Source organism: Tenrec ecaudatus, chromosome 13, assembly GCF_050624435.1.
Source record: "Tenrec ecaudatus isolate mTenEca1 chromosome 13, mTenEca1.hap1, whole genome shotgun sequence".
Taxonomy (NCBI): Eukaryota; Metazoa; Chordata; class Mammalia; order Afrosoricida; family Tenrecidae; genus Tenrec; species Tenrec ecaudatus.
In genome coordinates, this window is record NC_134542.1 from 107,075,980 (window position 1) to 107,094,975 (window position 18,996).

Sequence of the window (18,996 nt, forward strand, 5' to 3'; positions counted from 1 at the left end):
AGACGGCGAAGAAAAGGTCACAGTGGATGTCAAAAGAGACTCTGAAACTTGCTCTTAAGTGCAGAGTAGCTACGGCAAGTGGAAGAAATGATGATGTCAAAGAGCTGACTAGAAAATTTAAAAGGGTAGCTAGAGAAGACAAAATCAAATATATTATCATGAAATTTCAAAAGACCCACAGTTAGAAAACCAAAAAAGAAAGAACACATTCAGTACCTCTTAAATTATAAGAACTAAAGAAAAAAATCTAGGCCGTGAGTTGCAATACTAAAAGTTTTATGGACAAAATATTGAACAATATAGGAAGCATGAAATTCACAGTCATTGTACCACAAACATGAGCAAGAATCAATGGTACTGAAGGAAGAGGTTGAAGCTTCACTGAAAGCACTAGCCTGATGAAGCACTTCATTTATACTTCAGAAGGGTAAGAAAATGTTGGTTTTATGAACTTTTTCATTTTTGTTTTATTAGCTGGGATGAATGGTAATGTGTGAAATTGTACCAATTTTAAACCTCAGTGTCCTCTCTACCTCAAGCCAGGAAGCAAAATAGTGGTGGACTCCACAGTCCAGATTGCAAAGGGAGACACCTGCACCCGCCAGTCCTTGCCCACTGCAAGCAGGAGCCCTAGAGGGCATGGGCTGAAGCCCAGCTGTCAGTGGTAGCATGGAGCCCCTTAGGATAACCTTCCAATTGTCATCTTGGAAGTGCCCTTTCCCCAGGTATTCTAGTAGCAATGGAAATTTTTCATCAACACCCTGTTCCTCTGGACACATTTGGGGCATAACATACTGTCTTCCAGGTCTGGATGTGGAAAATGGCAGGCTGGTAGAAAGAAGAGAACACTCACTCTCCATGGTATTTCAAGGACCCAGGCTTGTACAGAATGAAATGGAAATTGAACTCACTCATCTGTGTTTGCAAGGAAACTTCTCCCCTGTTCCCCACACCACCTGACACTAAGTCTTTTGTGGTGATTTCTCCACCTCCGCCTCCATCTTCCCAGCCCTGCTTGCAATTCTTGACCCGGGAGCACCACAGCCCCGTGGACAGAGCTTGTCATTGGAAAAGAATAGTGAAAGTGCCATGGGCTTCTAAGAGGACAAGCAAAGCTGTCTTGGAAGAAGCAATAGGCAGACTGCGTCTTAGACGCAAAGATAGAGAAATGTCCACTTGCATACTTTGGACATGTGGTCAGGAGCAACATGTCCCTGGAGAAGGACATCGTGCTTGGTAGAGGGGCAGCAAAAGAGAGGAAGGTCCTCAAGGAGCTGTAAAAACACAATGGGTGCAACAATGGGCTCAAGAGTAGGACCCATCGTGAGGATGGTGTTGGACCAGGCAGCGTTTCCTTCGATGGTGCTATGGGTCAGGGCCAACTCGATGGCACCGATCATCAACAGCATGTTTAATTATCAATTATATATGTCATTTTCTTTGAAATAAAGGAACATGTTATAGCAGTTTCCTTTTTAAAAAAAATCTATGTTCTATTGTTCACCCATTCCAGGAGCTCTTTAAAATGATGGAAATTAAGTGAGAAATAACCAAGAGCCTAGAAACTTCGGAGTGGATTTGCCTTCTATTAGAGTACGGATTCTATATTGTATTCTATCACTACATTGTATTCTACCTGAGGGAGCATCTGCGCTAGATTGCTAGTTCGGAAAGAGAATCAAGATAATATAAAACAAGTATTTCTGAACTGGACTGCCAGCAGGTTTCTCTTCCCAGATAGCCCTGGATGGGCTTCAAGTTTCAAACTGGATGGAGAGTTAACCTTTGCACCAAGCAGGGATTCCAGGAAAGTATCAAATGTAGCATTTTTTGTGGACTGTTTTAGCAAATACAAGTCATAGATGACAATTCTACGTGCTTCTTAAGTTTAAAGAGTTCTGGTTTCACAACGGTCATGCTCTACCCAAGAGGTCACTGTTTGCAACCAACCAGCTGCTGCTGCGGGACGTGAGTCAGGTTTACAGCCTTAGACCCCCTCTCTCGGGCGATTTCACTCTGTGCTTCAGGATTGCTCAGAACAGACTTCACGTCCACAGGGTGGGGTTCTTAAGTTTTTAGTAAATGTAGAGATTGCGGAAAGTGGAGTTTGGGCCTGAATCAGAGATTTCCTCGAGATTAAAGTTTATTTAGCATTAAGGTAACGATCAAAAGTGTGAACGCACACATGCTGTACGATCTAAGAATGCAGAAAAAGGAGCAGCAATATCGCTGCCGGAAATTCTTTAGGAAATTCGAGACCTGAGCGCCTCTATCCCTGCATCAGCTTTATGTGCATTCCGCCGCGGTCCATGATCAACATCTCGGGAATATTTTCAGGGAGGCAGCTGCAGCTCAGGGCGAAGACAACCCAAGCCAAGTCCACACAGTCGCACCTGCCGCCGGCCTCCTGATGGAATTTAAGGTAGCGCCACCGGCCAGGGGGAGCCGTATTGACGGTAAACAAAGGGCCTCGGCCGATATTTACGGTACCTGGAGCCGCAGGCGGTGCTCTTTAAGGTAGCGGAGCCGGTTGGGCCGCTACCTTTACCGTAAGGACGCCGGGCTCGGAAGGCCAGCGGCACCGGGCGCCCCGCGGGCGAGAAGCGGCCACCCTCTGCCCGGGGCGCAAAATGCGAGCTGAGCCCTGGGATCGCTGAGGGGTGCGGGCAGTGGCCCAGATCCCGCCCCGCCCCGCGCCCGCGGCCGGGCAGCCGCGCCGCGCTCTGGAGAAGGGGGGTCCCCGCGGCCTGGACGCGGCGCGCGCGCGGATGGGGCTGTGCTACAGTCTGCGGCCCCTGCTCTTCGGGGGCTCCGGCGACCCGGCGCCCTCCCCGGAGCTCCCGGAGCCCCCGGCCTGCGCCCCGGCGGCGGCCGGCGGTCCTCGGGGTGGGCTGCCGGCGTCCGGGCGGCCGCCGCAGCTGCGGCCCGGGCCCGGCGGGTCGCGGGAGGAGCCCGGCCCCGCCGGCCGGCTGCGCACCGAGAAGCGCGAGGCGGAGAGAGAGGCGCGGAAAGTGAGCCAGGGCATCGACCGCATGCTCCGCGCGCACCAGCGCGACTTCCGGCACACGCACCGGCTGCTGCTGCTCGGTAGGTGCGGGGCGCGCGGGCCGCAGGGCTGGCCTCGGGGCCGGCGACAGATCGGTCTGCGAGGGCGCCGCCCGGCTCCCTGGGGTCCCTGAGGCTGCGCAAAGTACATCTCTAGGGCGGAGAGGGGGCCTGGAGGGAGGGTCGGCCAGCGCCAGAGAAGCGCACGCATAGGGCTTGAGACTGCAGGAGGGAGAAAACCCACCCACCCACCCACCCACCAACCAACCCACCCACCCACCAACCCACTAACCAACCAACGTACTAGCAGGAGTCATTGACCACAGCGACCCTAAGGGCAGAGGGAACTGCCCATAGGGGTTTCCAAGGCTGTAAATCTTTATGGAAGCAAAAGTTCTTATCTCCTCCCACATCCCCATAGTGGCGGGTGGTGGGATCGAACTGCGGACCTTGTAATCCACTATGCTAGAGCACTCCAATTCACTGCCATTGAGTCGCTTGCTGCACTCAAAGATCCCTCGATCAGGATGACAAGTGATCCTGGGCAGCTTGTTGGTCCATCTTGGAACCTGCAAATTCTTTGTGATTCCATTAAGAACATTTCTATTGGGTGATGGATGGCCCGCCCATGCTTACTTATTACTAATGAATGAGCCATCCCCCACCTACGTTCGCTCAAGTTCATGGTGTGACCCATAGGGATGCCTTTCATACTCTGATTTGAGCAGCATTCGGTAATTTGTTATAAGATATAAATGAGACCAGGCTTACAGATCCTTTTAGCTTGAAACTTTTCCAACAGTATAATACCGTTGCCGTGGGCGTGTCTTCTTGCCTTTTGAGACATCATTTCAGCAGCTGAATAGACGACGGCGTGCATTCAACCTGGCGCTGTGGGAATAACTGTTCCTCTTTCAGGACTAAGAGAAGAGTGGTGACAGGCTTCTGAGAACGATTCCAGAGTTGATTGCACACACAAAAGCTAGTAAAAAAATCACTAGCCTTTTAAAGGCATAGCTGGTTTGCCAGTACCTTCTTCAAACTGTTCCCGCCAGTTAACAATGAGAGATAGACTGGGCCGTCAAATCAAAGGAAGCAAACTGAATGAGTTTCTGGTGCTGCTTGGTATCTTTTACCTTTCAAGTTGGGCTGCTAACCAGCGATGAGAGGAAGTCTCAGACACCTACAGGGGCAGTTCCACCTTGTCCTAGGGGGTCGCTATAAGTTGAATTGGAATTGTAGGGGGTCGCTATGAGTTGAATTGGAATTGTAGGGGGTCGCTATGAGTTGAATTGGAATTGTAGGGGGTCGCTATGAGTTGAATTGGAATTGATGACAGTGAGTGCAGGTGAGTGTTGGTACTTGGCATGTTTTAAATTTAAAAGCAAAACAAACAGATGTATGATGTGGGCTTGTGACCCAAATTCTGTAAGTTACTAAGAAGCCCAGTGCTGTCTGCTACGTGTGTGCGGAAAGACGTGAGTAATTAATGGGATGTACTGAGATCAAGTGGAGCCCTGGTGGTGAGAGGCTTCCTGGTGGTGTAGAGGTTACACTTTGGGCTACTTACTAGCTGCATGGTCGCCAGTTCAAAACCACCTTCAGCTCCTCTGGAGAAAGATTAGGCTTTTTACTCCCGTGAACGGTTAGAGTCTGGGAAACCCAGAGGGGGTCGCTATGAGTCAGCATTGACGTGATGGCAGTGATTTTGTTTTGGTTTGTTTTACCGAGATAGAGGAGATCTGGTGGTGAGGTTGGTTACATGTTGGGCTGCTAATTGCCAGGTGAACCATTCCAACCTACCAGATGCTCCATAGGAGAAAGATGAGGCTATCTCTTCCCATAGAGATTTACAGTCTTATCCCTACAGGGGCCGTTCTCCTCTGTCCTATAGGATAGCTGTGAGTTGGAATTGAAGGCAGTGATGTTGGGGTTTGGTTTAGATTTTGGTTTATTGAGATCCAGAGTACAATTGAGCTTTTGGATTAAAGTGACTCACCTACTGAAAAACTGAGTAAGTAAAACAACACAAATCTAGCTGTTATATCAGGGCAAAATACCTAAATTCTAAGCCAAAGAGGCATTTTTTAGAGAAACAAAACAACAAAAGGTAAGTAAGTGGGTTACCTACAAAGGAGAGAGGAACAGATAGCAACAGAGTTTTAACTGGTAGTACTAGATCCTAGTCTGTGAAAGGTTGGCGGTTTGATTCTGCTCAGAGGCACTTGGGAAGGCAGGCCTGGGGATCTGCTTTCCAAAAGCCAGAGTCCTGAAAACTCTGCCATGCAGCTGTGCTCTTCACACACCATGAGCCACCTCTTGATGCCACCACTTGATGGCAATGAACTACTGGGCAGAACAGCCTTTCCAGAGTACTGAGGTCTGGATTGTAGCCTGGACTGTCCCACCTACATGAACCATTGTTTGCATGTAGGGGAAATAAAGCTTTTGAAATATCGGTGTTCAAAGTAGACCTACCAATGTATTTCTCTGGAAAGTAATTAAGTAAGAACTTAGTCACATGAAACACAAAGTTTAAAAAAACATTAAAAAGGGAAGGATTTTGTCAAGAGAAAGCAGAGAAAAATACAATAAAAGACCTAGCTGGGTGGTGTTTTAATGTTGAGCAGAACTGGACCCACGAAGCAGAAGATAATTGATGTATAATAAAATGTGAGTCAATGTAAGGTTCTGGGGTCCATATGCAGTGGAGGGGCAGGTGGGGGTTGAGGTTGGGATGCCAATGATCGAGCTTCTGGGAAGTCATTTTGAATGACTGGCACTGGCTGGTAAGTGTTGACCTGCTCGTTTTGAAGTCAGTGGTTTAAATCCACGAGCCACTCTGGAAGAAAGCTGCAGTGATCTGCTATGGTAAAGTTTTGGCTTCTGCAACCCTAGACGGGCTCGCTGTGAGTCAGACTTGACTGGACAGCAGTGGGCTTGTTTGGGGGTGGGTGATCCTTACGTTATGAGAGAGAGTCTCATAACATCGTATGGCTTGCGTATCAGTGCCATATCTTAAGTGATACTGAAACAGAGCCCCGCTCCTGCTCAGTAACATCAGTGGGAGAACCCTCTGCTATATTAAATGAACATTGCCAACCAGATTTTATATAGATTGGAATTAATCCTAGAAAAAAATTCTTGGTTTTGCTAAAATTGGAAGTTAGATTTAACTGGAAAATTTAAAATCACAAGCATTGTTGTTGGGTTTTGTTGAATCAGCTCCAACTGATAGCGAGCCTGTGTTCGTGGACCGAAACACTGCCAGGACCGGCACTATCCATACAACTGTTAGGCTTGAATCCATTGGTGCAGCCACTGTGCCAATCCGTCGCATCAAAAATCCTTCTCCAGTGCCTCCTCTTTTTTGCCGACCCCTCTATCTTATCAAACACGACGTCCATCTCAAAGGGCTGGTCTCTCCTATTGCTTGCCTTTGTTGTTATTGTGTTTAATAACACCACAACTACCGCCCCCATCCCTCACTGATGTCATTAGCTTTTGTTTTTCTTCTAATGGAAATAACATTGAGAGCACAGGAGCAGGGGACATGAGTTCGCGGGCTTCTGAAGAACAGTCATTTCAGTACCTTTGCTTTGTCCATTCCCCCAAGCCCGGGGGCTAGTCCCATCTCCCATGATTCTGTCTCTGAGTCCCCCAGGCGAGGAATAAACCCTTAACTCTTTCATATTCATATCAACTGTTACAGGCGCCTGACTCGTAGCCCTTTGCCACAGTCTGTATTACTTCATAGGCACCTGTATGGGCTCTTGCTTTCCTTTAGCAATTGATTCTCCTGCTGCACTCAGTGCAGTGATTCCTAGGCAACAGCACCAGAGCCTGGGAAGCCCTATGAAAAGGAGGACAGTAGAAAGAGTGATGCGGTCTGGACATAGGAGAGTGCTCTCTCAGGCCAGGGCTGGCTGGGGTTTGAGGTGCAGGGGAGGGATTTTAAGTATAGCTGATAATACACCACTTGTCTTCAAGCCAGATTCAGAAGAGGCTGGTGTCCGGTGGCTCTTGGCTGAAACCAGAGAATACCAGAAAGATGTTTACTTATGCTTTATTGACGATGCAAAAGCATTTGACTGTCTGGATCGTAATAAATTATGGATAGCATTGAGAAGACTGAGGAACCCAGAACACTTGATTGGGTTCCTGGGGAACCTGCACCTAGAGCAAGGTGTGTCATCTGCATAGAGAAGGTTGTGAATAAGCCTTTCTTCAACCCCGATGATGTGTTCTTCTTCATCTCGTCCAACTTCTCCTATTGTCTGGTCAGCATACAGATTGAGTAAGTGTGGTGAAAGGATGCAATATTGACACACCTCTTCCTGATTTTAAACCAGGCATTATGTCCTTGTTTGAACAGATTGCCATAAGAGCACATGCACTTGTCTTGGAAGAAGGTACTGTGATATGGAGTTGGCCTACATTGGCCCAATATTCCTCTCTTATCGGGGCTTTAGAAAATTAGTAGCAGGGGCTAATCAAAGACAATAAAACCGGAAGATCTTTATGCTCTCGGGGGATGGTCCATAAGGCTTTCTACCATAAATTAACGGGGCGGGAGATAGGGTGGGGGGTTGAGAGGGAGCCAAAGGCAGATTCAGGAAAGCAAAAACATAGATCCAGGAAGGGGGTTGGAGCTTACACTAAATCCTAACTCCAATTTAAGAACAGGCAGTTCTTACATCGTGGCCTTGTTCGATACTAGCCCTCAGGAAGGGAACACAGAAGATATGGGTGCTATAGCCAAATGTGGTGAAGAGATTAGATGGTGCCCAGCTATCAGATAAAATAGCATCTGGGATCTGAAAGGCTTGTCTCCAAACAAGCAGCCTTCTAAGTGAGATGCCAATTAGGGCCACATGGAAGAAGCACACCATCATCAGTCACCACGAGATTGTAACTCATATAATCCGAAGGCAAAGGAGGGGTTAATATCAGAGCCTCAATTGTGAGAATCTAGTTTGTAGAAGGCCATGGATGACACTTTGCAGAAGGCTTTGGATGGAGGCGACCTCTGTGGGAGCTACATAGGAAATAAGCCTCCAGCGATCGCCCTCTGTCCACTGTGCTACCAAGCACTGTGCAGTGGAGAGATGGGAGTGAAGATTGAAGGGACAAGCCTGACTTGAACAGCTAAGACTTGGTCAGTTGATCCCCTCCTCTGATTCAGGCTATACCTGATCTGGTTTTCAACATTTTCTGTATTTTTGTTTTGCTTTTGTTTGTTTATATTAGGCTTTATCTCAGAGGTGTTATGTCATTGGGGGTCACCCTCTTGAAGTTGTGTTATATATTTTTTTTCTGGTTTTCAGTATATGACACCCAGGATTGATGAACCTTTAGGGACAGCAAGTAGAATAATGGTTTTGGAGGAGTGGGGTACAGTGGAGGTGTTGGGGGAAGGGAAAAAGGAGATGATGTCAGCGAGTCCTGGAAGGAAAACAATGTTTGGAAACGGATTATGGTAGCAATTGTACAATACTGCTTGACATGACGGAACTATGAAATGCTATGATCTATGTACTAACTCCCCATCAATAATAAATTAAAGGAAAAAACTCACAAAAGGTTGAACTAAGCAAATCGGTTGCCAGAGATCGTTTGAAAGTGTCAACAAGCAAAGATGCCACCTTGAAGACTAAGTTATGCCTGGTTCCCTCCCCACCCCCCCACCCCCACCAAAAAAGCCGAACAGATAGAATGTATGATGGAAGCGAGGATGGTGAGACTTGGTCTCATGTACTTTGGCCATATTGTCAGCAGCAGCAGCTCTCTGGAGAAGTAGTGACAGTGAAAGAGAAGACAAGATGGATTGGCATCGTAGCTGCAGTGATGGACGCAAACATCACAATTGTGAGGATGGCGCAGGACCAGGCAGTGTTTCATTCTGGCATATACAAGAGATTCAATTGCACCTGACAACGACTACAGCCCTGTCTCGGTGGGGACGTGACTTTGAGAGAAGGGGAGAGCAGGCTGAGCAGGAGTCAGGGACTGGGCACACAGAAAGGAGCTCAGGACACCAAATCCTGAAAGATTAAAAGAAAAACAAACTGCCATTGAGTCGGTTCAGACTCACAGCGATCCTATAGGGCAAAGTAAAACTGCCCCTATGGGTTTTGGAGATGATGGGAGTAGAAGGCCTCATCTACCCATGGGGGAGCTGGTGGCTTCAAACCCCTGACCTTGAGGTTAGCAACCCACTCACTGTGCACATCACCAGGGCTCCTTGGAGCTCCCCATGTTGCTCTGACCAGCAGGAAGTCGATTTGATAAGCCTGGTGCTCTGAGAAGGGTTTTAGGGCCAGAGATTGGAGAATTACCACCAATTGGTGTTAGGTAAAACACTGAGAATAAAGGGGAAGTCCCAGAACATGGAGAGTTAGACAAGGAAAAGACAAGTCAGAACCTGGAATGACTCAGAGACAGAAGGAGTGGGCACAGAGGAGTCTAAGCAGAAACAAGTATAACTCATAACCATCTGGATGCCAGGAAAAGATGGATTCAATGTGTTTCTTCCCTTTTCTCCCTCCTGCAAATAAACAGCTGTGTCAGACACTGTGTGCTTAATGGTGGAGACACAGTGGTCAACAATGGAAGTCATATTTCCCTGATGCTCCCAGGTATCAATCAACTAAAAATAAATGAACTTGAAGTCAAGATCCAGCATCCCGCGGTGGATGGCACAGGTGAGAAGTCAGCACGTGCCTGGAAAAGAAGGGAAGCAGGACCAGGCAGCCTCCCGTGGTGGCCGGCCTCTCCTCAGAGATCCAGCTCTTGAAGAAATTGTCCTCACGAAACAGCAATATAAATTTTCTGAATGTGTTTGTTTTAAAATTTGACAACTTTTGATAGGGTGTCCATCCATGTTGAGGCGATAACTGGAACGTAGCCATCCTCCCAGCCAAACTCACTGCCGTCGAGTTAACTGTGACTCATGGGGAGCCCTGGTGATATAGTGTGCTGGGTATTGAACCACTAACAGTAAGGTCAGCGGTTGGAAACCATCAGTCCCTCCAGGGGAGAGAGATGAGGCTGTCTGCTTCCATAAAGATTTAAAGTCTCAGAAACAGGGAAGTAGAGGGTTAGAAGAAAAAAAAAGAGAGTGGATTAGCGCAGTAGGCACAAACATCTAGAAAGCTCTGCAAGTCAGAAGCCTGCTCCACTCAGAGACGGTTGGTTCATATCCCCACATTTGGATCTGCTCATGTTGGTGTGCATTACTCCTGGAATTGTGAGAGAGTCTTCCCCTTTTGGGGGCAGGGGGAGGGAATACAGAGAAAAAAGTGTTGTAGTATGCAAAGAAATTCAGTGTATGTATGGAATAGGAGCAATACAGTACCAGGGGGAGAAGAGCGGTTAATGTCCTTTTCCCCTTCCTGCACCATTAGAAGATTGATTGCATGATTCACATTTCTGAGATGGTTTTAACTGAAATCACTCTAGATTTATTTTGCAATTTGGCAACATACTGAACATCAACTCTTCGATAGATGTGACATAGAACTAAAAGGCAGAGATTAAACATTGACCTCAGCCTAACTCACTGAGAGCATCTGTGTACTATTTAGATCCACTTTCTTCCTTTGGACTCAAACCAAAATCAAGCTCACTTCCATCGAGTCAGTTCTGATCCTCAGAGACCCTATGTGAGAAATGAGTCAGCAGGCTGGTGGTCCTTCAGCAAACAGAGGGCAGGGAGTCAGGCCGTTACTGAATACCCAGGGCACAGGTGGTAACTCAAAGGACAAGCAGGAGATCTCAGGTGCCTGGGGTACGCACTGTGGGAACCGGAGGGATTAAGAGAGTGTTTGTGTGGGGAGACTTAGGCCACACTCCTCGGGAAAGATTGTTAACTGCATAGACAGTCCGCAAAGGTGGTGAGATAGTTAGGGTTCATTGTGCCAACCTGGCCGATAAACACATATGGGGCTAATTGAAGGGCGGAGAGATAAATGGCTCAGGGAATCTCACCTTTCTAGTTCTTAGGTCTCTTGCTTTGTGATGGTCGGACCAGGGTGCAGCTGCCTTAACCAGTTCTCTACTCCAGCTGGCAAGGCTCACTTCCTGCAAGACATCCCCAAGGAGAAGCTGCATGGACCTACCCCGATGCAGCCCTGGGTGCTGGAGCAGCCGTGTGGAGACCCTTGCCAGCGCTGAGATGCTTACACGTTCACTGATTCTGCTTTCCTCGTGCAGTTGGCATCATAGTGTGTGTTTTGTGAGATGGAGGAGAACTTATTTTGTGCATTGGTATCAGACATATGGGTCAATGTTGGACTTGTGGGTTTGGGCAGCACCGGGTTGGGATGTTTTCTTGATGTGCACTTAACCTTTATATAAAACTCCGTCTTGTACAAGAGTTTCTGTGGGTTTGTTTCTCTAAAGTACCCAGACTAACACAGATGGTTAACCCCATAGAACTCAGCCAATGAGAAACTGGAGGAGAGGGCTTGCGAACTAGGGGTTAAAATGCTTTTAGACGATCTGTGAGGTGCGCCCCCCTTTTTTTGCCCAATTTGTCTTCAATTTGCCTGCTTTTGCAAAATAGAATAATACAGGCCTCTCCCTCACTAACGTGAGTACAGACTGGATTTCTTGAGCATCTGTTGGTTAAATTCCCGAGATAATGCTTTGGGAAACTCAGGGGATAAAGCAGTCCATCCCAGTTCTCTCTTGAGAAAGACCCATTGGGGTACGGTAAGGGGTTTGTGCTGGTCAGCCAGTTGTCAAGAGGAACCAATGAAGTATTATCCAGGATGTCAACGATGTGTCTCACACTCGTAGGACTCAATAGGACTGGTCCTGTGGGCTTCTGAGACTGCCGTTGTTTGTCGGAGTGGAAAGCCTCGTCTTTCCCCGCAGAGCTGGTCAGTCACCTTGTGGTTTGCAAGTGCACTGAACAACCCCGCACTCCAACAGGAGAAACGACTGTCCCCGCGTGAGGGAGCTGGGCGTGTGGACTGCCATGCAGTGAGGAAGCTGCCAAGCTCCCTGGTTGGGCAAGGTCACATGGGAATGGCCCATGAGGAGTGAGGAGGAACTCTTCCCACATCTACTGGGCTTCCCCCTGCCCAAAGGAAAGCGTCGCACTTCTGTTTAACTTAAGCCCCCGGCTCGCTTTTGTGTTTGTACCTAAGTGCGAACAGTCCTGTTTTTATATTAATTGCAATGGAAAAAAAGTAATTGGGGAAAAGTCGATTATGAGTTTCTAGGATACCTGCTCAGCGGTGTGACTTTAAACATCGCGGGTGTCCTGACAACATGACCTTGTTGGGGAGAGGGCACTTGAGCAGAGGAGAAAGAAGATGAAAGAGTACCAGGTAAACAAATACCGGCATTTCCAGCAAAGGGAGGGGAAAGTGCAAATGCCCTGAGGTCTGTTTGAAGCTAGTGTGTTCAAGCAACAGAGGCACTTATAAGGCACCACAAGATGTTTTATCATTGCTATTTTGAATTTTAACTAGCCCCATAAAGACTTACAGTCTCTGAAACTCCCGGGGGCAATTCTCTCCTGTCCTCAGGGTCAGTATGAATGGACTTCCCCTGACTGGCAGTGAGTTTGGTTTGGTTATTTAACTAGTGATGGCCTGGAATAGGGCAGGAGCGATGGAAGCGGTGAGCAGTTTGTTTTTAGATGAATTTTGAAGGTAAATGAACATACTTTGCTATTCAATTGAATGTAGGTAGGAAGGGAAGCCATTGTCCAGGAGGAGGGGCGCTCACATTTACTGAGGATCTCCAATTTGTGCTTTGCATCTTCAAAGCAAAACATTCAATATAGCCAGTTGCGAGGTCGACCCCTGACATGCTGTGGGGTAGGCTTCGGGCTGCTAGCCAGTGGGGCAGGCTCTCCAAACTCTCCAGTTGTTCTGTGCAGAAAAGACGAATCTGTCTTACCCCCGTCAAGATGTATCACCTTCAAAACTCAAAGGAACAGTTCTACACTGCCCTCCGGATCTCTTTGAGTCCGAATCGATGGGGCAGCCGTGGGTTATGTGAGGTAGTTATATCTGAATTGTATAATTACCGGAAGATGTATTTCCCCTATTTAGAGAGAGCAGCAATTTGTTTGGGAGGTTGAAAGAAGGAAGGATTTGATTTCGATTTTTTGAATGTGTTTTTAAAATTACTTGTTTGCACAATTCAAAGAAGCCAGACAGCACAGAGATTTAGGCAAAACACAAGGAGTGGGGGTTACCAGAAAGCTGTGTTGAGTGGCTGGGATCACAGGCCACCCCTCGGTCCCTCTGGTGACAGCAGGATGGTAGGTCTGTAGGAAACAGACTGTACCCAGCCAGTCATTAAAAGCTACTTAATGGAAGTGCTCATATATTCATGTTAGTGTCGTTGTTTCATGGATATAGAAAAAAAATCTATATTTACTATTGTTAACTGCAAGCCTCTAGTGCACAGATGGACATAACTCCTGCAAACAAATCTAGCACAACTGCTGTTCCTCCAGCCTGGACTGGCAGCCCTGCCCTCTGGAGAGTGGACGGGCACTGTCTTAGGAAACTCAGAGCCATTCACACGGCTCTGCAGTGACCTGGCTTAACAGAAGCTGAGAGGTTTGCAATAGGAATAAGGAGAACTCTTCTTGGAAGTAGTAATGAGGGAAAGGTGATTAAAAATGTATCATAACGTGTTCCCTTTTAATAAACTCAAAAGGACTAAACATGTATGAATTTAAGGAACTTCTCGATTATTACTGTGTTATCAGGGCCCCAGCTTGCAAGGAGTCAGAACAGGCATAGCCCTTAACTCTGTGAACACTGACGTCTCACCTTTCCTCTTATGTGTACTCTAAGGAAGCTGAGATAGATATGCCCTTCCCAAATGCAAGCTATCACGAATAGTGTCATTTTTTAAGAAATCAAAGGACTACTAATTGTGGAGACAGCTTAGAAACATAGTGATCAAAGAAATAAAGCACTAAGATAATCGCTGATTTACAGTCAAGTGTTTAGTACCTTGAATTGAGAAACAATTGTTTTGGTAGAAGTTACATTTTATTTATAAGGAGTGAAACTCTTGTCATGTGGATTGCTCAGGGGTGGGGGTGGATTAGAAAAAGACCATCTTGATTGAACTCTCCTTTGATCCAGTTCCATGCCATTCCAGACATGCAGACATAGCCTCTTACAGAATGCCATAGGCTGAATTGTATCCCACAAGATGTGATGACATCCTAATGCCCGGTACCTCTGCATGTGACCCTGCTTGGAAGTAGGATGTGTGAAAGTGTTCTTAGTTATCTGTGGCAGTTACAGATTTATAAAAGCATAGGATTGGAGTCTAGCCTGTCAATCAGGTCGCAGCCTAATGATACCTCCTTCTGTGGACTTCCTATAAGGAGGGTCCTGGGGACCTCTCCTCTCTCTGTCTCTCGCTCTGCCTGCTCCTTTCTGATGGCTGACCCTGGTTGCTGTGATGCCACCGCCGCCATTGGATCCACACGACCTTGCACCTACCAACCTATGCACTTCCTGCCTTCTGCATCACTGCAAGTGGCCGCGTGTGTCTGAAGAGGAACTTTAAAAAAAAAAAAATTTTATTAGGGATTCATACAACTCTTATCACAATCCATACATATACATACATCAATTGTACAAAGCACATCTGTACATTCTTTGCCCTAATCATTTTCAAAGCATTTGCTCTCCACTTAAACCCTTTGTATCAAGTCCTCTTTTTTTCCCCTCCCTCCCCACCCCCCCCCCTCATGAGCCTTTGATAATTTATAAATTGTTATCTTGTCATATCTTGCCCTATCCGGCATCTCCCTTCACCCCTTCTCTGTTGTCCATCCCCCAGGGAGGGGGTCACATGTAGATCCTTGTAATAGGTTCCCCCTTTCCAACCCACTCACCCTCCACTCTCCCAGTATTGCCCCTCACACCCCTGGTCCTGAAGGGATCATCCACCCTGGATTCCCTGTGCCTCCAGCTCCTATCTGCACCAGTGTACAACCTCTGCTCTATCCAGACTTGCAAGGTAGAATTCAGATCATAGTAGTGGGGGGCGGTGGGGAGGAAGCATTTAGGAACTAGAGAAAAGCTGTATTCTTCATTGGTGCTATGTTGCACCCTGACTGACTCATCTCCTCCTCTAGACCCCTCTGTGAGGGAATCTCCAGTGGCCCACAAATGGGCTTTGGGTCTCCACTCTGCACTTCCCCCTTCATTCACTATGGTAAGATTTTTTTTTTATGATGATGCCTTATACCTGATCCCTTTGACACCTCGTGATCGCACCGGCTGGTGTGCTTCTTCCATGTGGGCTTTGTTGCTTCTGAGCTAGATGGCTGCTTGTTTACCTTCAAGCCTTTAAGACCCCAGACGCTATCTCTTGATAGCCAGCCCATCAGCTTTCCTGAAGAGGAACTTATGAATGATTATCGAACTGGTGGACTTGAGTTGGACTGGGCTAGGATATTTTCTTTCTTTTTATGTTTTTTAAATCATTTTATTGGGGGCTCCTACAACTCTTATCACAATACATCCATTGTGTCCAGCACATTTGTACATTTGCTGCTGTCATTAGTCTCAAAACATTTGCTTTCTACTTGAGCCCTTGGTACCAGCTCCTCATTTTTTGATATATAATAACTTCTTGATATAAAGTTCTCCTACACATATATGAGTGCCACTGGATTTGTTTGTGGGGGACCACCCCAAACCAAGTATGGCCCACCGAATGGGTAATAAGAAGCAATTGTGTACTTGAAGGGTAAGTTAAAGAAGCAACAGGCAAGACGTGCAAGGGCTGAGCTCTTCCATGGAGCCTCAGACGAACTAGGCCAACTCCTTGCTCTCAGACTCCCCTCCTTCAGAGCTGTCAGACAATATATTTCAGTTCATATAAAGCCACTGGAAACTGCAGGGTCAGTAATTAATATGGCTCTTCTAACTAAAGTCTTGAACTGACCCCAAACGACCTTTCCTGCATGGGGCTGGTAAGAAGGTGGGGGAAGATACTGATAGTATTCTCCTATGAGTAATTGTAAGTTTGATTCCCTGTGTCGTAGTTATATAATTGTCAATTCGAGAGGATTATGTGTGAAGGGGTGGAGTCTACTAGTGTCACTTGGATCATAGCCAATGAGGCTTCTGTGTGGGCATGGCCTTCTGAGAATTCTGGGAAATCTGGCATTTTCCTCCTTGGAGGTGGGAGACTCTCTGCACACACCCTGGGAGACATAGCAGCTGACAGGACACATAGAGCCACCCTGATGAAAAGACCCCTGCCAGAGCTGAGATGTTTACAGTGACACTGGATCCAAAGACTTTCTACCCACTGGCCTGTGATCTTCTACATTTGGCATCATTGCATGTGTTTCGTGAGTCTGAAGAGAACTTTATAGGTTGGTATCGGACATATGGGCTAATGTCGGGCTTATGGAATTGGACTGGGCTGGGTTGAAATGCTTTCTCAATGTGCAATTCCTCTTGTAGATAAATCTCTTTCTTGTACATATATCTGTGTCCATGGATTTGTTTCTCTAGTCTACCCAGACTAACATATCCTGGAATGCCATCCACACTGCAGTGTATAAAATAGCCTTCTGAGAAGCAGGAGAAATCTCCTTACCAGCAAGAGCCAGGAGTGGAGTACATCCTCTCCCCGGGTCCCTGGGCAGTGTCCTGATCCCAGAGGACAGCTATACCATCAGAGGAGCAGCAGCAGAACCAGGAGCCAGAGCATGGAATAGAGCAATCCACAGAGCAAACAAAAATGAGTGCTTCTACAAAGTGGGAGCATAAGCAAATGTGGTGAAGAAAGCTCTTGTGCCTGGCTATCAAAAGAGATAGTGTCTGGAGTCTTAAAGGCTTGAAGATAAACAAACGGCCATCTTGCTTGGAATCAACAAATCCCATATCGAAGAAGCACACCAGCCTGTGTAATCATGATGTGTTGACAGGAAAAGGTACCAGAACAAAAGATCCAGAACAAAAAATCATAACATTGTGAATGGAGAGGGGGGTGTGTGTGTGGAGTGGGGAACCAAAGCCCATCTGTAGGCAATTGGACATCCCTTATGGAAGGGTCACGGGGAGGAGATGAGCTAGTCAGAGTGCAGTATAGCACTGATGAAACATACAACTTTCCTCTAGTTCTTTGATGCCCCCCCCCCAATTATCATGATCCCAATTCTACCTTAGAAATCTGGCTAGACCAGAGCATGTACAGATAAGAGGTGGAAACACAGGGAATCCAGGACAGATAAGCCCCTCAGGACCAATATTGAGAGTAGCCATACCAGGAGGGTTAGGGGAAGATGGGGAGAGAAAGGAGGAACCGATCACAATGATCTACATGTAACCCCCTCCCAGTGCGATGGACAACAGAAAAGTGGGTAAAGGAGATATCGGTCAGTATAAGTCATGAAAAAGTAATAATTTTTAAATTATCAATGGTTCATGAAGGAGGGAGGGTGGGGGGGAAGGGAGAAAATGAGAAGCTGATAGCAACAGATCAAGTAGAATGAAAATGTTTTGAGAATGATGGGCAAAACAAATGTACAAATGTGCTTGACACAATGGATGGATGTATAGATTGTAATGAGTTGTATGAACCCCAATAACATGATTAAAAAATAAAAGAAGTGTGCATCAACAAAACTTCCCAGTCCAGATCAAGTTCATAAATTTGCTATTAGTCCATAAGTCCGATATTAGCCCATGAATTTCTCTTAAGACTCATGTAGTACTTGCAATGATTCCAAGTGTAGGAAGATAACAGGCTAGTGGGTGGGAATTCCTGTGGGTCCAGTGGCGGTGGAAGCATCTCCAGGGCTCTGGCTGCCATCAGCATGGCTCCATGTGGCTTGTCATCTGGAATGTGTAGCAGGGAGTATGTCCCACCTCCAGGTAGGAAGAGAAGAAAAGTCATGCACCCACCAGCCTGTGATTTCCCGGATTCCTGGTTCACCAACCTGCAGCTGTGTGAGTCTGGAGGGGGCTATAGCTAACATATGCCCCATCAAATTTAGTTGGACTAGGATAGACCACTTCCTTGATATAAATATCTTTCTTGATATAAACTTCTTCTTTCATATATATATATGAATGTCACTGGTTTTGTTTCTCTGGAAAACCTAGCGTAACACACCAGTGCATAGGAGAAAGCTCACCTTTTGCCCTGAAATTCATTCTAAGGATCATGAGGGTTCTTTTGTTTATGCATGAATTATAGCTATATGTGTACTCGAATGTAGCCTTGCTGACACTGATAACCTGCTAGGCTTCTATGGGAGACAGTATTCACCCAAGCCTAAATAAGACAATGAATGCAACACCCAGACAAGCCCCCGAAGCAAATCTCTTCAAAGGCAGGACAGTCACATACGTTGAACACATTATCAGGAGGAGCCACTTGGGCTTTCACTGTCATCCACCGTCTTCTGCAAACCAGATGTTCACAATGCAAGCTCTGACGCATTCTCCCCTGCAGATGTGGATCACATCATCTACAATCCTCAGGTTATAGATGAGGTGTGCTGCTTCCACGTGGGCTCTTCCATGTCCACGCCAGTCCCTGGAAAAGACCAACATGCCTTGGAAAGTAGAGACTCTGCAAAATAAAGGAAGAACCCCAAGTGGATTGACACAGTAGCTTTAACAGTGACGTCAGACAACACTTGTGAGGATGGACAGGACCGCACAGTGTTACGATCTGTTGCTCTGAGTCTCAACTAACGGGAGAGCGCCCAACAGCAACCGTAACAACCGAGTACACGGTTTTGGTAATGAAAGCCTGCTAACAAGAAGAACGGAATGGCCTTTGAGGGATAACATTTTGCTTCTTTGGTATTAAAAGTTAATGTAGCCATCCATCAAAATTGGAAAACTGTCTCAAAAAAAAAAAAAAAAGGGCAGAAAGCTTTTGAGTTCCAGTGGTAAATCTTTCCTGTGACTCCACAAGGGACGAGGT

General features: G+C 46.7%; 1 protein-coding gene across 1 annotated transcript in view; it reads left to right on the plus strand.

The window, feature by feature from the left end:
- The first annotated feature begins 2,768 nt into the window (after window positions 1-2,768).
- GNAL (G protein subunit alpha L) overlaps window positions 2,769-18,996 on the plus strand; it is a 193,492-nt gene continuing 177,264 nt past the window's right edge. The window contains exon 1 of the mRNA XM_075529432.1: window positions 2,769-3,087. Coding sequence (XP_075385547.1) covers window positions 2,769-3,087 — 319 coding nt within the window. The remainder of the gene's footprint in view (window positions 3,088-18,996) is intronic.